At 37.9% G+C, this 17,529-nt stretch overlaps 1 protein-coding gene across 2 annotated transcripts in view; it reads left to right on the top strand.

Annotated features, from left to right (window-relative positions):
* Positions 1-17,529, top strand: part of LOC126299610 (myotubularin-related protein 2) — a 160,839-nt gene that overhangs the window by 118,083 nt on the left and 25,227 nt on the right. For both annotated transcript variants that reach the window (XM_049991643.1, XM_049991644.1), the window contains one exon: positions 12,013-12,197. In XM_049991643.1, the coding sequence (XP_049847600.1) occupies positions 12,013-12,197 (185 nt within the window). The remainder of the gene's footprint in view (positions 1-12,012; positions 12,198-17,529) is intronic.

Below are 17,529 nucleotides of genomic sequence, written 5' to 3'. Positions count from 1 at the left end.
ATAATACATGTGCCTTTCAGGTGCAGTTACAACACGCAAAGGAGGAACTAGATAGGTTGAGGAGGATGAAGGGTGCTGGGAAATGGGAACTGGCAGTTGGTAAGAAGGCAGCTAGGATGAGGTGGTATTCAGGCAGTTATACTTTGCGTGTATGTAATAGATTTGACCAACTGTCAGAGTTGAGTGGAGAGGAGCCCCTTGTAGCTGTAGATGTAGGGAACATACAGCAGTCCTCAGCAGTTAGGACGACTAGGTCAGTTGCAAAGTCTAACAGAAAGAAGAAGGTTCTGCTGCTAGGTAGTTCGCATGGTAGAGGTGTTGGCCAGCAGTTGCAGGCACTGTTGGGGAGTGAGTACCAGGTCAACAGCATTGTGAAGCCTCATGCAGTGTTGGCTCAGCTGACTGACAGCATAGGGGAGTCGTGTAGGAATTTTACGAAGAAGGATCAGGTAGTGATATTGAGTGGAGCAGGGAACTGTCTCGATAGGGATGAGGAATATGATGTAGGTGGTGACCTGGTAAAGATAGTTAATCAAACTGGTGGCAGTAATGCGCATTTTGTGCAAATGATTCAGTGTCATGATTGGCCTCATCTTAATGCGGCTGTTAGACACACAAATGTGGGGCTGAGGAGGACACTGATGGCAGAGGGCATGGGTCACATTTCAGTGGTGCCAGTTGACTAGATCAGTAGATCGTGTTTCACTAGGCATGGCCTGCACCTCAATAGGTATGGGAAGGGAAGGTTGGCAAAGCTTAAAGGTGACAGTGTAGTGGGTGGTGGTGGGATCACTCATGGAAAAATTCCTGTAGTAGTTGGTGTTACAGCTGAAACGTTTTTAGATTGAAATCAGCTGATAGGTATACCTGCTTAAAGAAAGTCCCTCTAACTAAGAGCTCACCTTCAGAGGATGTCATGTTTCCACGTAGAGAAGGAACTAGCATATTTCATCAAAATATGAGGTATTAGAGATAAAGTTAGTGAACTGCTCATAGATGTTGACTCTGAAATTATTGGTATATTGGAGCAACAGTTCAATAATTTGACAGTTCAGAGGCTTCCTTTACCAGGATACAGATTAAATGGATGTTTTTAAAGTTCCTTGGGGCGTGGGGGAGTGGCTATGTACATAAAAAACAGTATTCCATTTGAGTCCATAGATGTAACACTGCACTGCACTGAACAGATATTTGAATGTTATGCAGGGGCAGTTGAATTTAGCGAAACTAAACATCTAATTATTGTTGTTTATAGGTTCCCTAATTCTGACTTCTGCTCAAGCTGGAGGGGGTTCTCGATTCACTTGATAGGAAGTACCAGAAAATAGTTACATGTGGTGACTTCAATATAAATTTTGTTTATATAGGTGCAAGAAAAAGGATGTTGATAGATCTCCTAAATTCGTATGATCTAATGCTGACTATGTTTTTTCCAACTATTGTGCAGGGGAATAGTAGCACAGCCATAGACAATATTTTTATTCATTCTTCATTACTAGATGGGGATTCTGTTAGTAAAAGGGTGAATGGCCTTTCAGACCATGATGCACAAATTCTAACATTCAAAGGCTTTTGCACTCAAACAAATGTCACATATAATTACAATTAATCCAACAGCAATAGAAAGTTTTTTAAACTTTGTTAAGGAACATGAGTAGCAGGATGCTCATAGTGCTGAGAACATAGATGATAAATATGATGCTTTCCTTAACATATTTCTCATGCTCTTTGATAGTTGCTTTCCATTAGAATGTTCTAAACAGGGTACTAGCAGTAAAAGGCAGCCTGGGTGGCTGACACGTGGGATAAGGATATCGTGTAAAACAAATTAGAAATTACATCAAAATGTTAGAAGTAGTCACAATCAAGCTACAGTAGTCCATTACAAACAGTACTGTAAGGTGCTTAAAGATGTTATTAGGAAGGCAAAGAGTATGTCGTATGCAAATAGAATAGCTAATTCACAGGATAAAAATAAAACCATATGGTCAGTTGTGAAGGAAGTGTGTGGTCAGCAGCACAAGGTCAACAGAATAAAGTCAGTTTGTAGTAAAAATATTTCTGTTACTGATAAATCAGATATATGTACAGTATTTAACAGCCATTTTCTGAGCAGTGCTGGTGAATTAAATAAAAATTTAGTTTCTACAACTCTCCTGGCAAATGACTTTCCAAGATTGATGTCTGAAATACTCATCTGCGATACAGACAAGGGGGAGATTGAGTCAATAATTAAATCATTGAGGACTAAGAACTCTCATGGTTATGACGGAGTGCTTAGCAGAATATTAAAGTACAGTGCTGCACATGTTAGCCCTGCATTTAGCCTTATCTGTAAGTTTTCCTTTAGGAATGCTCAGTTTCCTTAGCGATTAAAGTACTCAGTACTAAAACCACTTTATAAAAATGGAGGAAGGGATAATGTAGACAATTTTAGACCTATTTCTATGCCATCAATTTTTTGCTAAATTTATTTAAAAGGCTGTGTATGTAAGGATAAGTGGTCATTTTATATTACACAATTTGCTATCAAATGTACAGCACGGCTTTAGAAGTCGTTTAACAACTGAAAATACTACATTCTCTTTTCTCTGTGAGGTACAAGATGGGTTAAACAAAAGGTTTCAAATTCTAAGCATATTTTTTGATTTAACTAAGGCGTTCGATTGTGTTGATCACAAAATATTGCTCCAGACGTTGGCCCATTACAGAATATGGGGATTAGCTCTCAATTGGTTTACCTCTTACTTTAACAACAGACAGCTAAAGGTCATTATTCACAATGAAAATGGCTGTGATGTGGGGGTCTGAGTTGGGTACAGTCAAGTGTGGGTTGCCCCAGGGATCAGGGTTGGCCCCACTCCTGTTCCTTACTTATATAAATGATATGCCCTCGAGTATCACAGGTAACCTTAAAATATTTCTGTTTGCTGGTGACACTAGCTTTGTTGCAAAGGATGTTTTGTGCAACATTGGCTCTGTTTAAATGGTGCAGTTTGACATAGTTTATTTTCTACAAGCCGTGAACCTAACACTAAATCACAGTGAGACTCAGTTTTTACAGTTTCTTACACACTATTCAACAAAACCTGACATTTTAATTTCACTTAATGGGTGTATGATTAGTGAAACAGAACAGTTCAAATATCTAGGTGTTCAGATTGATAGTAAACTGTCGTCGAATGCCCACGTTCAGGATCTTGTTCAAAGACTTAAGGCTGCCATTTTTACTATTCGAACGGTATCTGAAGTGAGTGATTGTTTGACACAAAAATTAGTGTACATTGCTTATTTTTGTTTGCTTATGTCATATGGTATTATGTAACTCTTCCCATTCTAAAAGTATATTTTTGGCTCAGAAATTGGCGGTTCGGGCAATAAGTATTGTAATTTCATTACTGTCATTTCTTGTTAACAATAGTAGTTTATTCCCGAGATTAAGCAGCTTTCACTCAGTTAATACTCGTCAGAAATCAAACCTCCATTTGGGTAGGACTTCCTTAGCTCTTGTACAGAAAGGTGTGCAGCATACTGTTGCAGCCATTTTCAATAAGCTACCACCAGAATTCAAAAATCCACACAATTTCAAATCGAAACTGAAGAGTTTCCTCATGGGTTACTCCCTCTATTCTATCGATGAGTTCCTTGAAAAATTAAGCTGATTCTTGTTGTATCATTGATTATGTGTTGACTTTTTTTGGGTTCATAAACATTTTATTTTTATCTGTTATTATTTTTATGTTATTTCATGTACTGACATGTTCCATGATCTTGGAGATTTGCTCCTCAGTTTGGTCCTATGGAACTTGATGTGTAAATAAAATAAAATAAAAAAAGTTGAGACGTATTATAGGAATGGTATGTACATTTAATAATTGTGATATACATTACTTCATATTGCTGTTGGTTTTTCTGTATTGCTGAATATATACAAATGGTTTACTGTTCTTGATCATAACAAATAGTTTGGAATGCTGACCTGACCTACTCAGAGAAGACAGTGACATATACTAATATTTAGTAGTATTGATGGAATTTGCTCCTCATAGTCTCCCATACTACTGTTGATATGAATCTCTGTTTACTGAATCTGGAGGCAAAACCCTTGAATATGGCTGCTTAAAAAGATGTACCAGCCAATAAGAGATGCAAGCAGTGGGGTCATGTGAATTTAGCATCATCTGGTGGTGCATATGCGTGGTGACTCCCCATTAAAGACTGCAAGCAGTGCCTGGCAGCATTCTGGCTGGAGGTTTAAAAGTGCCTTCTCCCATGTAGCTGTGAACAGTGTGTACTGTTCTAGTTGTGGTTGAGAAGGATGCTGTCACTACTACACTATACATTGGCCCATCCAGGTGCATGCATGATTTTATTCCAATAGGAATGGACTCATCCCAGTGTCAGTGTGGTATCCCGTTGATGTGACCCACATACTTGTGGAATGTACCTTTCTGGCCAAAATGAGTACTAAATTTGGACTCTCCCCTACATTTCCTGCTCACGGGTGATAAATACAGCTATCAGACTAACTATGCATTTTATAAGAATATGTGGTTATTATAAGAAACTGCAAGCTCCCATGTTTATTTGTTGGTTGTTGGCTATTCCAGCTTGTGCACCTACTTTCAGAGGATGGCTTCTACCTATAAATGTTTCCAGAAAACTCATAAAGCGACAAATTTTCAGGACCAGTTTTATAAAATAAAATAAAAATCTAAGCATAAACATAAGAATGAAGGAGAGACTCAAGTGCACAAATCTCATAGATCATTCGCGCGCGTGCGCGCGCGCTCGCTCGCTCGCTCGCTCGCTCTCACACACACACACACACACACACACACACACACACACACACACACACTCTCTCTCTCTCTCTCTCTCTCTCTCTCTCTCTCTCTCTCTCTCTCTCTTCATCAGATGCTATCTGTTAGTGTACAGAATATAGCAACATAGCCAGTGGTGGCAATCCTTGGTGTGTATCAGTTGCTCTTTTATTGACAGTAGATACTGAAGTGGGCAACAACAGAATCACAAATTTTATAAAAGTGGTAATACATCTATAGCTAGAGCAATGCAACATGGGAAGTAACATTTACGAAGATCACAATCTGAAAAAACTGTATTCTTGCTTCAACCATTGTAGTAGATCATCTGCAGCAGTGAGTCATAATTGTATTCCACATAGGTTCTTAAGGCTGTTCCATTAAGTTTCGGGTCTGCAGCCACAAGAAATCTCCTTCTTCTTCTTCTTCTTCTTCTTCTTCTAATATTTCGGCCGTATAACGTTCAGCCATCTTCAGAGTGAGCCGCAAGACTGTGTCTTGCGGCTCACTCTGGAGATGGCTGAACTTTTGTCTTGCGGCTCACTCTGAAGATGGCTGAACGTTATACAGCTGAAATATTAGAAGGAAAAGAAGATTTTTTGCGGCTGCACACCTGAAACTTAATGGAACAGTTTTTGTGCCGCCAAAACCTGAAGATTCATATCAGGTTCTTAAGGCTTCTGAACGTCTTTAGGCTTCATCACTTGTGTATCTGTGTCCATGGACAACAATTTGCCAACTGCCATTCTTTTCATTACAGTCTTCATAAACATTGCTTTTTGCGCCCCATAACTGAAGTCAGATTTATCACAATTATGAATTTCATAGTTCTCTCATTGCACAAAGGGAGCCAGAGTGACATAATAATGTAAACATCTGATTTTTGTATCGGACTACTTTAATGAATACCTTGAGCACTCCTGTACAAATCACCAGTAGCCACAAACCAAAAGGTTATTGCCAGTCTGGCTGTAAACTGATACATAGTATTTACATTGGTATTTCTTACCAGTTCTCAGATCATTTGCCTGTGAAATATGTTCAAAATCCTGCTTAAACATTCTGAAAGACCAAGGTACTCAGTATCTGTTCATGAGATTAAAAATAATTCACCACAAAACACTATTTCTATTTTTCTTGTTAATTTTTTCTTTGTAAAATGTAAAAGTAGGAGAGCCACGCTCACTTCTAGTTGCTCACTTTAGTCAATTTCAGAGCAATACAGTGGCTTGTGTTAACACTTCTGGCTCAGTAGTATATTACCTCGGACAGTGTACACTGAAGCACCAAAGAAACCTTTATGGACATGGGTATTGAAATACAGAGATACGTAAACAGGTAGAATATAGTGCTGTGGTCGGCAATGCCTATATGAGATGACAAGTTTGTGCCACATTTGTTAGATCAGTTACTGTTGCTACAATGGCAGGTTATCAAGATTTAAGTGAGTTTAAACGTGGTGTTATAATTGGCACATGAGTGATGGGACACAGTATCCCCAAGGTAGCAGTGCAGTGGGGATTTTCCCATACAACCATTTCACTAGTGTGCTTTGAATATCAGGAATCTGGTAAAACGTCAAATCTCCAACATCGCTGTGTCTGGAAAAAGAACCTACAAGAACGGAACCAGTGATGACTAAAGAGAATTTTTGCAATGTGACAGAAATGTAACCCTTTCGCAAATTGCTGCAGATTTCAGTTCTGGGTCATCAACAGGTGTCAGCATGCAAACTATTCAATGAAACATCATCAATATGGGATTTCAGCGCCAAAGGTCCACTCGTGCGCCCTTGATGACTGCACGACACAAAGCTTTACACCTTGCCTAGACCTGTCAACACCAACGTTGGACTACTGATGACTGGAAACATCATGCCTGGTTGGAAAGAGTGTGGATGGATGTGTACGGGTATGGAGAAAAGTTCATGAATCCATGGACCCTGCATGTCAGCAGGGGACAGTTCAAGCTGATGGAGGCTCTGTAATTGTGTGGGGCGTGTGCAGTTGGGGACACTACATGACATTAGGCAGGTGTACCAGTTTCTTTGGCTGTTCAGTGTATAACAATAATGGAAATTACTGAATGGAGCAATGCTGGGCAACAGTGGCCAGCAATGTTGCCGAGTATGCAGCTGCGATTTCTGTGGGAAGAAATGTTCCCTGGCAACACAGTGCGCTAAATAAGTGGCAATATGCAATTTTTTATGGCTTATGTAAATATACCTTCTCTGAGCAGTACACCAGATCTACAATTCCAAACGGAAGCTAGCAGTCCATCATTAATTCTGGTATCACTCAGCTTCTTTCTTGACAGTAAACCACTAACTGTGTAGAGATATTTTACTTGGTCAAAGTTTTATGCTTCAGAATAATACAGTGGCAGTTTTCCTCCCTCTGCAGTAACTACTTACATCATGGTTATTCTCTGTGTTAAGTCTTCAGTTTTTTATAATGAGATACTTGTCTCCCCCCCCCCCCCCCCCCCCCCCCCCCCTTTGTAGCCCACTGGCTCGGCATGTCCAAAACGGTGGGCATCTCGGTGGCATTGCTGATGTGGTGTAAAGGGTCAGAGTGCTGCTGCCACATTTGGATTATGTGCCTCAGGAAGTTTGAGTTTCTTGGTAAAATCTTCTGATAGTCTCTCTGCTAGTGAAGTACTTTGTGAGGTAGAGGAGCCTCTTTATATATAAACCTGTGACACCAACTGATATTCCCACAGATTTTTTTCTGTGTGTTATATTTCAGATCTTCACAATATCCAAGGACCTTAACAGGATTATTTCTCAAGAGATAGGTTTCCCATCTTTCCTGTTATCATGTAAAAAAAAAAAAGAACTGTAACTTCAAGTTCAGATTATTTCCCAGCTTTCGGCCATCTGTAGGATTTCCTTGATGAAACAGCAATGCGATTCAATGTTACACACTTGAGTCATCAGAACCGTACTTTTTACCAGATTTTGTAAAAGATGTGCTCTTTACACTACGAATAATTGAAAGATTGAAATTTGTGTAATAACTTCGATGTTACCACTCATTGGCGAAGACTAAGTTTTACTCTTTAATTAGAGAAAAACTGTGCCTGTCCTGCATCTAAAATAATGGAACTGTGAGAACGATATTGGTCACTACCTAAATGAAAGGTTAACAATCAAAGACATTGTTACCTCATACACAATGATTAATTTCCAAACACCAGCAGTATTGGAAAAAAGCATCTTCAGTGGTCACTGTAACAATATGGTTTGTTTCTCTTACAATCTTGACTGTTCTGATCATGAACAATTCGTATGCGTTACTTACTATTATAAACAGTTTTTATTCTTTTCGTTACTCACGTTTATTTTTTATTTTTTGTTTTTTGTTTATTGCATTCTTCTTCGAAATCCGTGTGTGTGTGTGTGTGTGTGTGTGTGTGTGTGTGTGTGTGTGTGTGTGTGTGTGTGTGGGTCTATTTTTTGCACACAGCACTTTCACTGCATGTAATATATATAGTTGCATTTCTTTGTTGGGATGTATCGCTGTCCTTTCACCAGTTTGTTTTGCTGTTACAGGATGCCTTTCTTTTGTAGTGGTGGAAGCATCTGCTATCCCTTTGTGAGCGTTTATATTTTCTGACTAGGTAGGGGGAGAGGAAGTGAGAAAGTGTGTGTGTGGGGGGGGGGGGGGGGGGGGGAGAGGGGGGGGACGTTGGTACTCTATTGCTTTACTGTGGTACAGTGGTTGATGATTTAAGGTGAGGATATTTCCTGGTTCGTGGTATCATTTTGTGATTTCTATGGCTAAGCAGGGATGGCTAGAGGACAAATGTAAGGATGTAGAAGCTTATCTCACTAGGGGTAAGATAGATACTGCCTACAGGAAAATTAAAGAGACCTTTGGAGAGAAGAGAACCACGTGTATGAATATCAAGAGCTCAGATGGCAACCCAGTTCTAAGCAAAGAAGGGAAGGCAGAAAGGTGGAAGGAGTATATAGAAGGTTTATACAAGGGCGATGTACTTCAGGACAATATTATGGAAATGGAAGAGGATGTAGATGAAGACGAAATGGGAGGTAAGATACTGCGTGAAGAGTTTGACAGAGCACTTAAAGACCTGAGTCGAAACAAGGCCCCCGGAGTAGATAACATTCCATTAGAACTACTGACGGCCTTGGGAGAGCCAGTCATGACAAAACTCTACCAGCTGGTGAGCAAGATGTATGAGACAGGTGAAATACCCTCAGATTTCAAGAAGAATATAATAATTCCAATCCCGAAGAAAGCAGGTGCTGACAGATGTGAAAATTGCTGAACTATCAGTTTAATAAGTTACAGCTGCAAAATACTAACACGAATTCTTTACAGATGAATGGAAAAACTGGTAGATGCGGACCTCGGGGAGGATCAGTTTGGATTCCGTAGGAATGTTGGAACATGTGAGGCAATACTGACCTTACGATTTATCTTAGAAGAAAGATTAAGAAAAGGCAAACCTACGTTTCTAGCATTTGTAGACTTAGAGAAAGCTTTTGACAATGTTGACTGGAATACTCTCTTTCAAATTCTGAAGGTGGCAGGGGTAAAATACAGGGAGTGAAAGGCTATTTACAATTTGTACAGAAACCAGATGGCAGTAATAAGAGTCGAGGGGCATGAAAGGGAAGCAGTGGTTGGGAAAGGAGTGAGACAGGGTTGTAGCCTCTCCCCGATGTTATTCAATCTGTATATTAAGCAAGCAGTAAAGGAAACAAAAGAAAAATTTGGAGTAGGTATTAAAATTCATGGAGAAGAAATAAAAACTTTGAGGTTCGCTGATGACATTGTAATTCTGTCAGAGACAGCAAAGGACTTGGAAGAGCAGTTGAACGGAATGGACAGTGTCTTGAAAGGAGGATATAAGATGAACATTAACAAAAGCAAAACGAGGATAATGGAATGTAGTCAAATTAAATCGGGTGATGCTGAGGGAATTAGATTAGGAAATGAGACACTTAAAGTAGTAAAGGAGATTTGCTATTTAGGAAGTAAAATAACTGATGATGGTTGAAGTAGAGAGGATATAAAATGTAGACTGGCAATGGCAAGGAAAGCGTTTCTCAAGAAGAGAAGTTTGTTAACATCGAATATAGATTTGTGTATCAGGAAGTTGTTTATGAAAGTATTTGTTTGGAGTGTAGCCATGTATGGAAGTGAAACATGGACGATAACTAGTTTGGACAAGAAGAGAATAGAAGCTTTTGAAATGTGGTGCTACAGAAGAATGCTGAAGATTAGATGGGTAGATCACGTAACTAATGAGGAGGTATTGAATAGGATTGGGGAGAAGAGAAGTTTGTGGCACAACTTGACTAGAAGAAGGGATCGGTCGGTAGGACATGTTTTGAGGCATCAAGGGATCACAAATTAAGCATTGGAGGGCAGTGTGGAGGGTAAAAATCGTAGAGGGACACCAAGAGATGAATACACTAAGCAGATTCAGAAGGATGTAGGTTGCAGTAGGTACTGGGAGATGAAGAATCTTGCACAGGATAGAGTAGCATGGAGAGCTGCATCAAACCAGTCTCAGGACTGAAGATAACAACAACATGGGGGTTGTTCTTTTTCAGCTATATGTTTTGTTAGTTTAAATAGTGTGTGGTTGCTGATGTTTGTCAAGTCGTTTATTATGTGGTTCTTTTCCATTATCGCTTTTTGAATTTGGAAGTTTTCTTATAGATTTAGGGTATGTTTCTTGTTGCTCAATCTATTTTCGTGTCCTTTCTTATCGTGATAGGGATGGATTTCTTGCCAGAGGTGTTCTGCAAATGTTGAGTGGCTGGTGCCATATTTCTATTCTCTTTTGTGTTCCTTGTATTATATTTCAAAAATTCTGCCTGTCTGTCCTAAGAGCAGAGCATCACAGCTGTTACACTGGACTTGGTAAATGCCAGATTTTTGTAAGTTGCAAGTCTGATCATCCTTATTTTTAGACATCTCTGTATAGATTTGTTGCTGTGGTACACTATTTTTATTCCTTGTTTCTTGAGGATGTTCCCAATTCTATATATCAGTTTGTTTCCATATGAGTGCACCAGCTTGTCTGTTAAATTTCTGTGTTCCCTTGTTTTGTAGTGAAGGTGGTGATGGTGTGTGTGTGTGTGTGTGTGTGTGTGTGTGTGTGTGTGTGTGTGTGTTTCTGGCGAGTGATGTGGGTCTCTGGATTTGTGTGGTGTTTTATGTTTTTCTTGATTTTCATGTTCAGTTTTGTTACTAGGAATTCTTGGTATCCATTATTTTTTGCCAATCGGAGGTTGCCATCCATGCATCTCCACCAGTACACTCTATTGTATATTTTCTGGGAAATTCTTTCTTCTATGTTGTTCATGAAGATACTTGCTAACTATCCTAAAATTGGGGATTACATTAGCAGTCCTTTTTCTTGTAAGTAGAATTCTTTATTGAATTTAAAGTAATTTTGGTCAGTAATGTGGTGTACGAGTGTTTTTATCTCTGTTCTGTGTGCTTGTGGTAACTGATGGTAAGTATGTAGGTCATGCTCTATTGTGTTGATTATTTCTTTGACAGATTGTGGAGTTCATGTTTGCTACATCAGACGAGACCAACATAGCTGTATCTGGAACATATGTCTTTTATGAGTTTTTCTATGTTTTTTGCTGTTCTAAATGGAAGCCTGTAGTTTACCTCAAAATCCAGTGGCTATATCTTGTTCATTAGTTTGTGTGTTGCACGAACAGAAAAAAGTCCAAATGAGAATTGACAAGCACTGTTATTCATTTAGTCTCCCACATTGCAGCTTTTCTCAATAACTGCAATGTACAGTATGACCAAGTTCAGTTTTTAATTATATATTCAGGTTGTTGTATGCAGAAATGAATCTGCGTGTTTTTGCATTCATGCTAAGCAGTATGCCATAGAAATGATGCAATAAACAGTTTTATTAGGAATTATTTTTATGCTCAGATACATCTTTCCAAAACTTGTTTTTGTTGAAGTTGAAAGATAAGTGATTTCACAGTGTTAAGGTCTGCTAGTGCAAGGCTGATCTAAAAGAATTTTGATAAACCATGCTAAGACAGTTTAACTGCATTATTGAATGAAATAGTCATAGCATGTTTCTCTCTTCTTGCTTACTTGAATTTACAAAATTAATGTATATTTTCTTTTTATGAACTACATTATCATTGGATTTAACAAACCTCTTGTTTCAGAGAATTGGCCATGGTGATGATCATCACTCTGATGCAGATAGATCCCCTGTTTTTCTGCAATTTATTGATTGTGTGTGGCAGATAACAACACAGTTCCCAAATGCATTTGAGTTCAATGATCACTTTCTGCTAACTATACTGGATCATCTATACTCTTGCAGATTTGGCACATTTTTGTATAACAGGTTTGTTAATTTTGTGGTGTTACAGAATTTTTAATGTATACATGTACATCATAGATTTAACCAAAAATTATCCACATACAATAAAACCTCTAAACCCAGATCAGAAGTAGATATTCATTCTGAGCATTTAACAAAACATATTTTTTTATTTTTTATTTTTATAGTCTTGGTGAAATTGTATGCATAGATGCCTTTTCTTATTTCATACTTATTAGTTTGTAAATATCAACTAGAAGCAGTTCTTAATTTCCAGTTGCTTTACCAGTTGGGAAAATAAAGGGGTGGGATACTGGCAGATTGTAACTTTGAACCAGGCTGTTAAGCAGGCCTTCATAGGTTAGGCTGTTAAATCATGCAAAAGGCAAGAGTCTCTGATAGAATTGCAGTACATTATTCAGTTTTAATGGACCAGGGATTTTCAATATGCGTAAAGTAGAAATAAGAATGATGATGATGATGATGATGATGATGATGATGATGATAATGCTAGTGAGTGCCTCTGAATGAACTAAAGGATAGTGAAGCTGGAGATCCTGACAAGAAGAATCCTACAAAAAATCATGGGTACAATGCAGAATGTAGAGATGATCTTGGAAACCGTGAGGGAAAAGGAGGTGGATATTTCGTGGATACCTGTACAGAATGGAGCAAAATAGAATATGCGAACAAATATTGTTTACCTTCGGAACAAGACGATCACAACCACCTGGATTAAGGCAGCTTGGAAAGGCGCTGATAATCCTTATCCTAGAGTGGAACATGTTTCAAAACAGAATACAAATTTTGGAAAGGTTTCAAGTCTAAAGAAAAATATGGAAGGAAGAACAAAAACAGCAGCTTAGGGGTCTTGTATTGTAGTACTGTTGAACTGTGCTATGTCATGATGGAACAAATCCATCTTCAGTCCTTTGTAACTTTTTTTACGCTAATCTCAGAAACCTCAAGAAGTCATAGTATAACGTAAAACTCATTTGTTACTTCCCTGTCATAATGTACAGTTGTGTTTCCATCTACAGTGTAGATACTGCACATCATTGTACTGCCCACACTTCTTGCTTGCTTGACTTGCTTTTGTTAAATGAGCATCGTCAAGGAATATTCAGACGCATTGCTATTGCTTTCTCTATGTGTCAGATTATTAGAACTTTGTTTCATAACTAATTCAGTGTTCAGTAGCATTTTTTAAATCTGTTAATAGTTAGTATTTCAAGCAACTTTTGATTGAACTCTAAATGTTGAACCATGTTTTTATGGGTTAGTTGCCCTGGGACAGATGGCATGGTATGTGCCATCTGTGTACTTCTCCAGTCTGATGTCTGTAATGTCACATCATAAAGATAGTAACAAGTGCAGTCCCAAAAGTACATTTGCCGTTGCAGACCAATTTCATTTATCCCATTTTTCTCTGCTGTACTCATAAGTAATTTGGCTGGTTTTATATTTTTGAACATGCATTTTTATTTACATTTAAGTTCAGTTTTAACCTAGAATGTTACCGGAAATTTCAAGGTTTGGCAGAGTGTCTACTGGAACATAGTTCACTGTTATCTAATATCAAAAAGATAGCCACGTCCAGTGTCTCCATCTAATGGACAAATCACTACCACCACCACCACCACCACCATATGCACGCCATGTACAACACACGCCAGAGATGTTGGGAATTTAATCCAATACATTGGTAAAAGACCAGTGGGCTTAAGGCTCACACCTCTCCCGTGCCTAGTCAAAAACTGGAGATGAAAACTTCCGCATTATCAAATATCAAAGTGGCTCCCTCCACATCAAACTGACCTCGGCTATGAAGGTGGCTAACATAATACAAATAAATGGTGGGAAATGACGTGTGTGTGTGTGTGTGTGTGTGTGTGTGTGTGTGTGTGTGTGTGTGTGTGTGTGTGTGTGTGTGTGTCCACAAAATCATGTTCATTGCATGGGATACAAGTTTGAAGCATAATACTTTTTCTTACAGTGACTATAGGACAGAATACATAAAATACATATCTACATTACAGTCATTCAAGATTGACATATTAGACTAAATTAAAGCTACACATGACATGAATTGGTCTCCATAAATTCAGCAACAGAATAAAAACAATGCTGGAGCAATATATTGTCAACTTTCTTCCTGAAAGAGTTTTTATTATTCTTGACTGAGCAAGGTAATTTATTATAATGTATGCTGCCTATGTGCCTGACGCCATCATGGCATTTACTAAGTCTCTGATTATCTAGATGAATGTTGCTTACACTGCAGATGTCATGATCATGAATGTCATTATTTGTTTTGAAGAGAAGAAGATTCTTACTGACAAATGAAACAGTCTCTAGGATGTATATACATGGTACAGGTGATATTCTGAGTTCTTTTATGTTGGTTTGGTAGGTGTGTGCAGTGGCGATCTTAACATGAACTTGACAGTTCGCATTTGCATAACGAATATTTTCCTATTTATTGCCCCCCAGAATGGAATGCCAGATGAGAGGACTGAGTTCACTAGTGCAAAGTATACAGTTTTGATGGTGGTCACATCACAGCTTTGGCTAAGAATTCTTAAGGCATAGCACAGGCTACTCAAAGTGAGCAGAACATTAATATGATAAAAAGAAAATGTTTCAAAAGGCTCTGAACACTATGGGACTCAATATCTGAGGTCATCAGTCCTCCCGAACTTAGAATTACTTATACCTAAGTAACCTAAGGACATCGCACACATCCGTGCCTGAGGCAAGATTTGAACCTGCGACTATATTAATATGATCAAAATATTATAAATGTGAGATAAATGTCAGTCACAGTGATGACAGTGTACAGCATACACGACATGCTTGCAGAAAAATAATTTAGAGATTGTTACTTTTTTCAGGCTTTTTTTCCATTTTTAAGTACACCTGTCCTTGAAGAGACAGCATGCAGTATATAAAATGAAACTCGTGTTACCCTTTTTGTGAAATAAGGAAATTATTGAAAGTGGTTTTGAGTTACTAAAATGAGGAAAAGATATTGAATATTATTTGTTGTTGGGCATTGAGTGTTTGTCAGGAATGAAGGAGTCACTGAGTTTAATGATGTAATAGTAATATTTCTTTCAACTGCTGTGTACAGAACACCTATCAGGGTCAATTGACAGAAGTTGTATCAATTTAAATACTAATTATTTGCCTTGAAGAAAAGTCTCCGTGGGCAGTTTATCAATTTCATCCAATTGGTAACAGTCCTAAAAAGTTATAGCTAAGAAGTGACATTACTTATAACAGAGGAGAATTTTTCCACCTATGAAATTTGTGTGTTGCTTTTGGGCCTCAGTGTCCATAATCAGCTTTATTTTTAAGAGCCGTATCTAAGTTCATCAGCAGCAGCTCTCCTCATGTTTGTAGATACTGTGACTTACACTTGTGGTTGGTTGCATATTTCACATGCAGATTATCTCCACTCATTTTGTAAGAAAAGGTATGTCTGTGTGATGTGAAACTCCAGCCAAATATGAAATACAACAAATAATTAAGAAGGCATTTTGTACATAGTTGCTCGTTAGTATCAGTAACGTGCGATTACACTATTGTGGACTCAAACAGTGGAAGCATTTCAGTATTTCATTAATCACTTAAAGTTGCAGAACTGTGGTGCTTTATTTGACATACTCCTTTCACAGCTCTTGCCGCAAATATCTTTGAAATGTGTGTGTTACTATTTTAACTTCTTGCCTGCTTAGTGGGAAAATGAAGTAATAACGTTATCACATACATCAGATCAAATTTTCCCATGAGTAGCAGTTCAGTCTGTACATAATTATCGCATTTGATTTTTCAAACTGTTTACTGTAACTTGTAAATAATTTTCGTGACTAATGGTTTAGAGATGCTTTGAGAGAAGAAATCCTTGGTCTCAAGCAAAAATGACTATTTCATTATTAAAATTGCATCTAAATTTACCAAAATGCCTTCAAAAAGTATAACAGGTGAACAAAGAAATATATATTTCATAAATTCAAAAAAAATGTTAGCATTAATGAAGAGACCATGTTATATATATAGAGAGAAGTTGATCTGCATGATGTGGATATGCTTGTTGGTCCACATTATGTAGCCAGTCATCTTTAATTTTACAATACATTTGAGACTAGCAGCCTAATGGCAAATGACAAAGAACCATTTTAGGAGAGAAGGTAATTTCTTTAACCTCACAGTTTATAAAAGTAATTAACTCTAGTGCTACAGGTTACTGACCTATACGCAAACTTACTAATTGTAAGCAAAACTGTTATATTACAATTAAGTTATTTGTAATTGAATTTTTCCATGGTATTACTGTGGTGGATTTTTTTGTCCTAGGCAGATAATATTAAACCCCATAATCTGGAGAAGTTTTAAAGACCAGTGTCGTTGCTTTAACTGCCTGTACCACTACGGAGAGATAATGAACTGATTTCTTGTGTAAACTGTGACCAGCTACAGATTCTGACTTTGTATTCTGGGAAAAGTATTTCTTCTTGTTTTTCTTCTATATGTTCCATTAAATCTTACATTTATGGATTTCAGGCAATTTTCATGAAACAGCTCAGTCCCCTGTTCTGCCCCTGTTGCACCATTGTATTTCATGTTATGGTACGGATAAGGATATGTTTTAAACATTTGTTGCAGCAGTTGTTCAAATATGACCCTGTACAAAAATTATGGTTTCTTTTTAATTATCCTTTTCAATTCAGCAGCAGTTGTTATAATTTTTGAATGAATCACTGATTAGAAATAACCAGTTGTGTGTAGCCAGGTCTCTGGATATAGTTGGTGTAGTAGTAGAATTAAACAAAACATGCAAGAGTTTCTCAATCTTATGTTTGGGTGCACACAGTTCAGAGAAGATACCGGGGGCAGTTCAAGTGAACTAGAACTTAGTATTAATTGGCTTGAATATTTAAGCAGACGTTGTTTTCAAATGGGTACTATATTTTTCTCACTAGAGTGCACTCCTTGTACTACAGTTCATTGAAATATTGCACGATGTATTGTCAGTTAGGTTAGTTTGGTACCAAGTAACAAACCAAACCACTTCATGTTAGGCCAGTTTGACTCTGCCAAATGAACGTTTTTGTGTTTCATTCCTGAAGATCATCTGCAATGTTTGTGAGTGCAATGAATGGGATCAGGTGGCCTGTAGAGAAAAACACTACCATCTTAATTTACAATATTTGGCACTACAGGTGTTTGAAGGCAATTAATAGCCCAAATAGTGGATAATAGACAACCTTTTACACAAGACATGTCTGGAGTGTGCTGGCAAACATTCTATAATCTAAAACTCTTGTTGTGATGACGATCCTCCTCATCTGGT

This window comes from Schistocerca gregaria, chromosome X (assembly GCF_023897955.1).
Source record: "Schistocerca gregaria isolate iqSchGreg1 chromosome X, iqSchGreg1.2, whole genome shotgun sequence".
Classification (NCBI taxonomy): Eukaryota; Metazoa; Arthropoda; class Insecta; order Orthoptera; family Acrididae; genus Schistocerca; species Schistocerca gregaria.
Note: the sequence above shows the minus strand (reverse complement) of the source record. Positions and strands in the feature narration are given on the sequence as shown.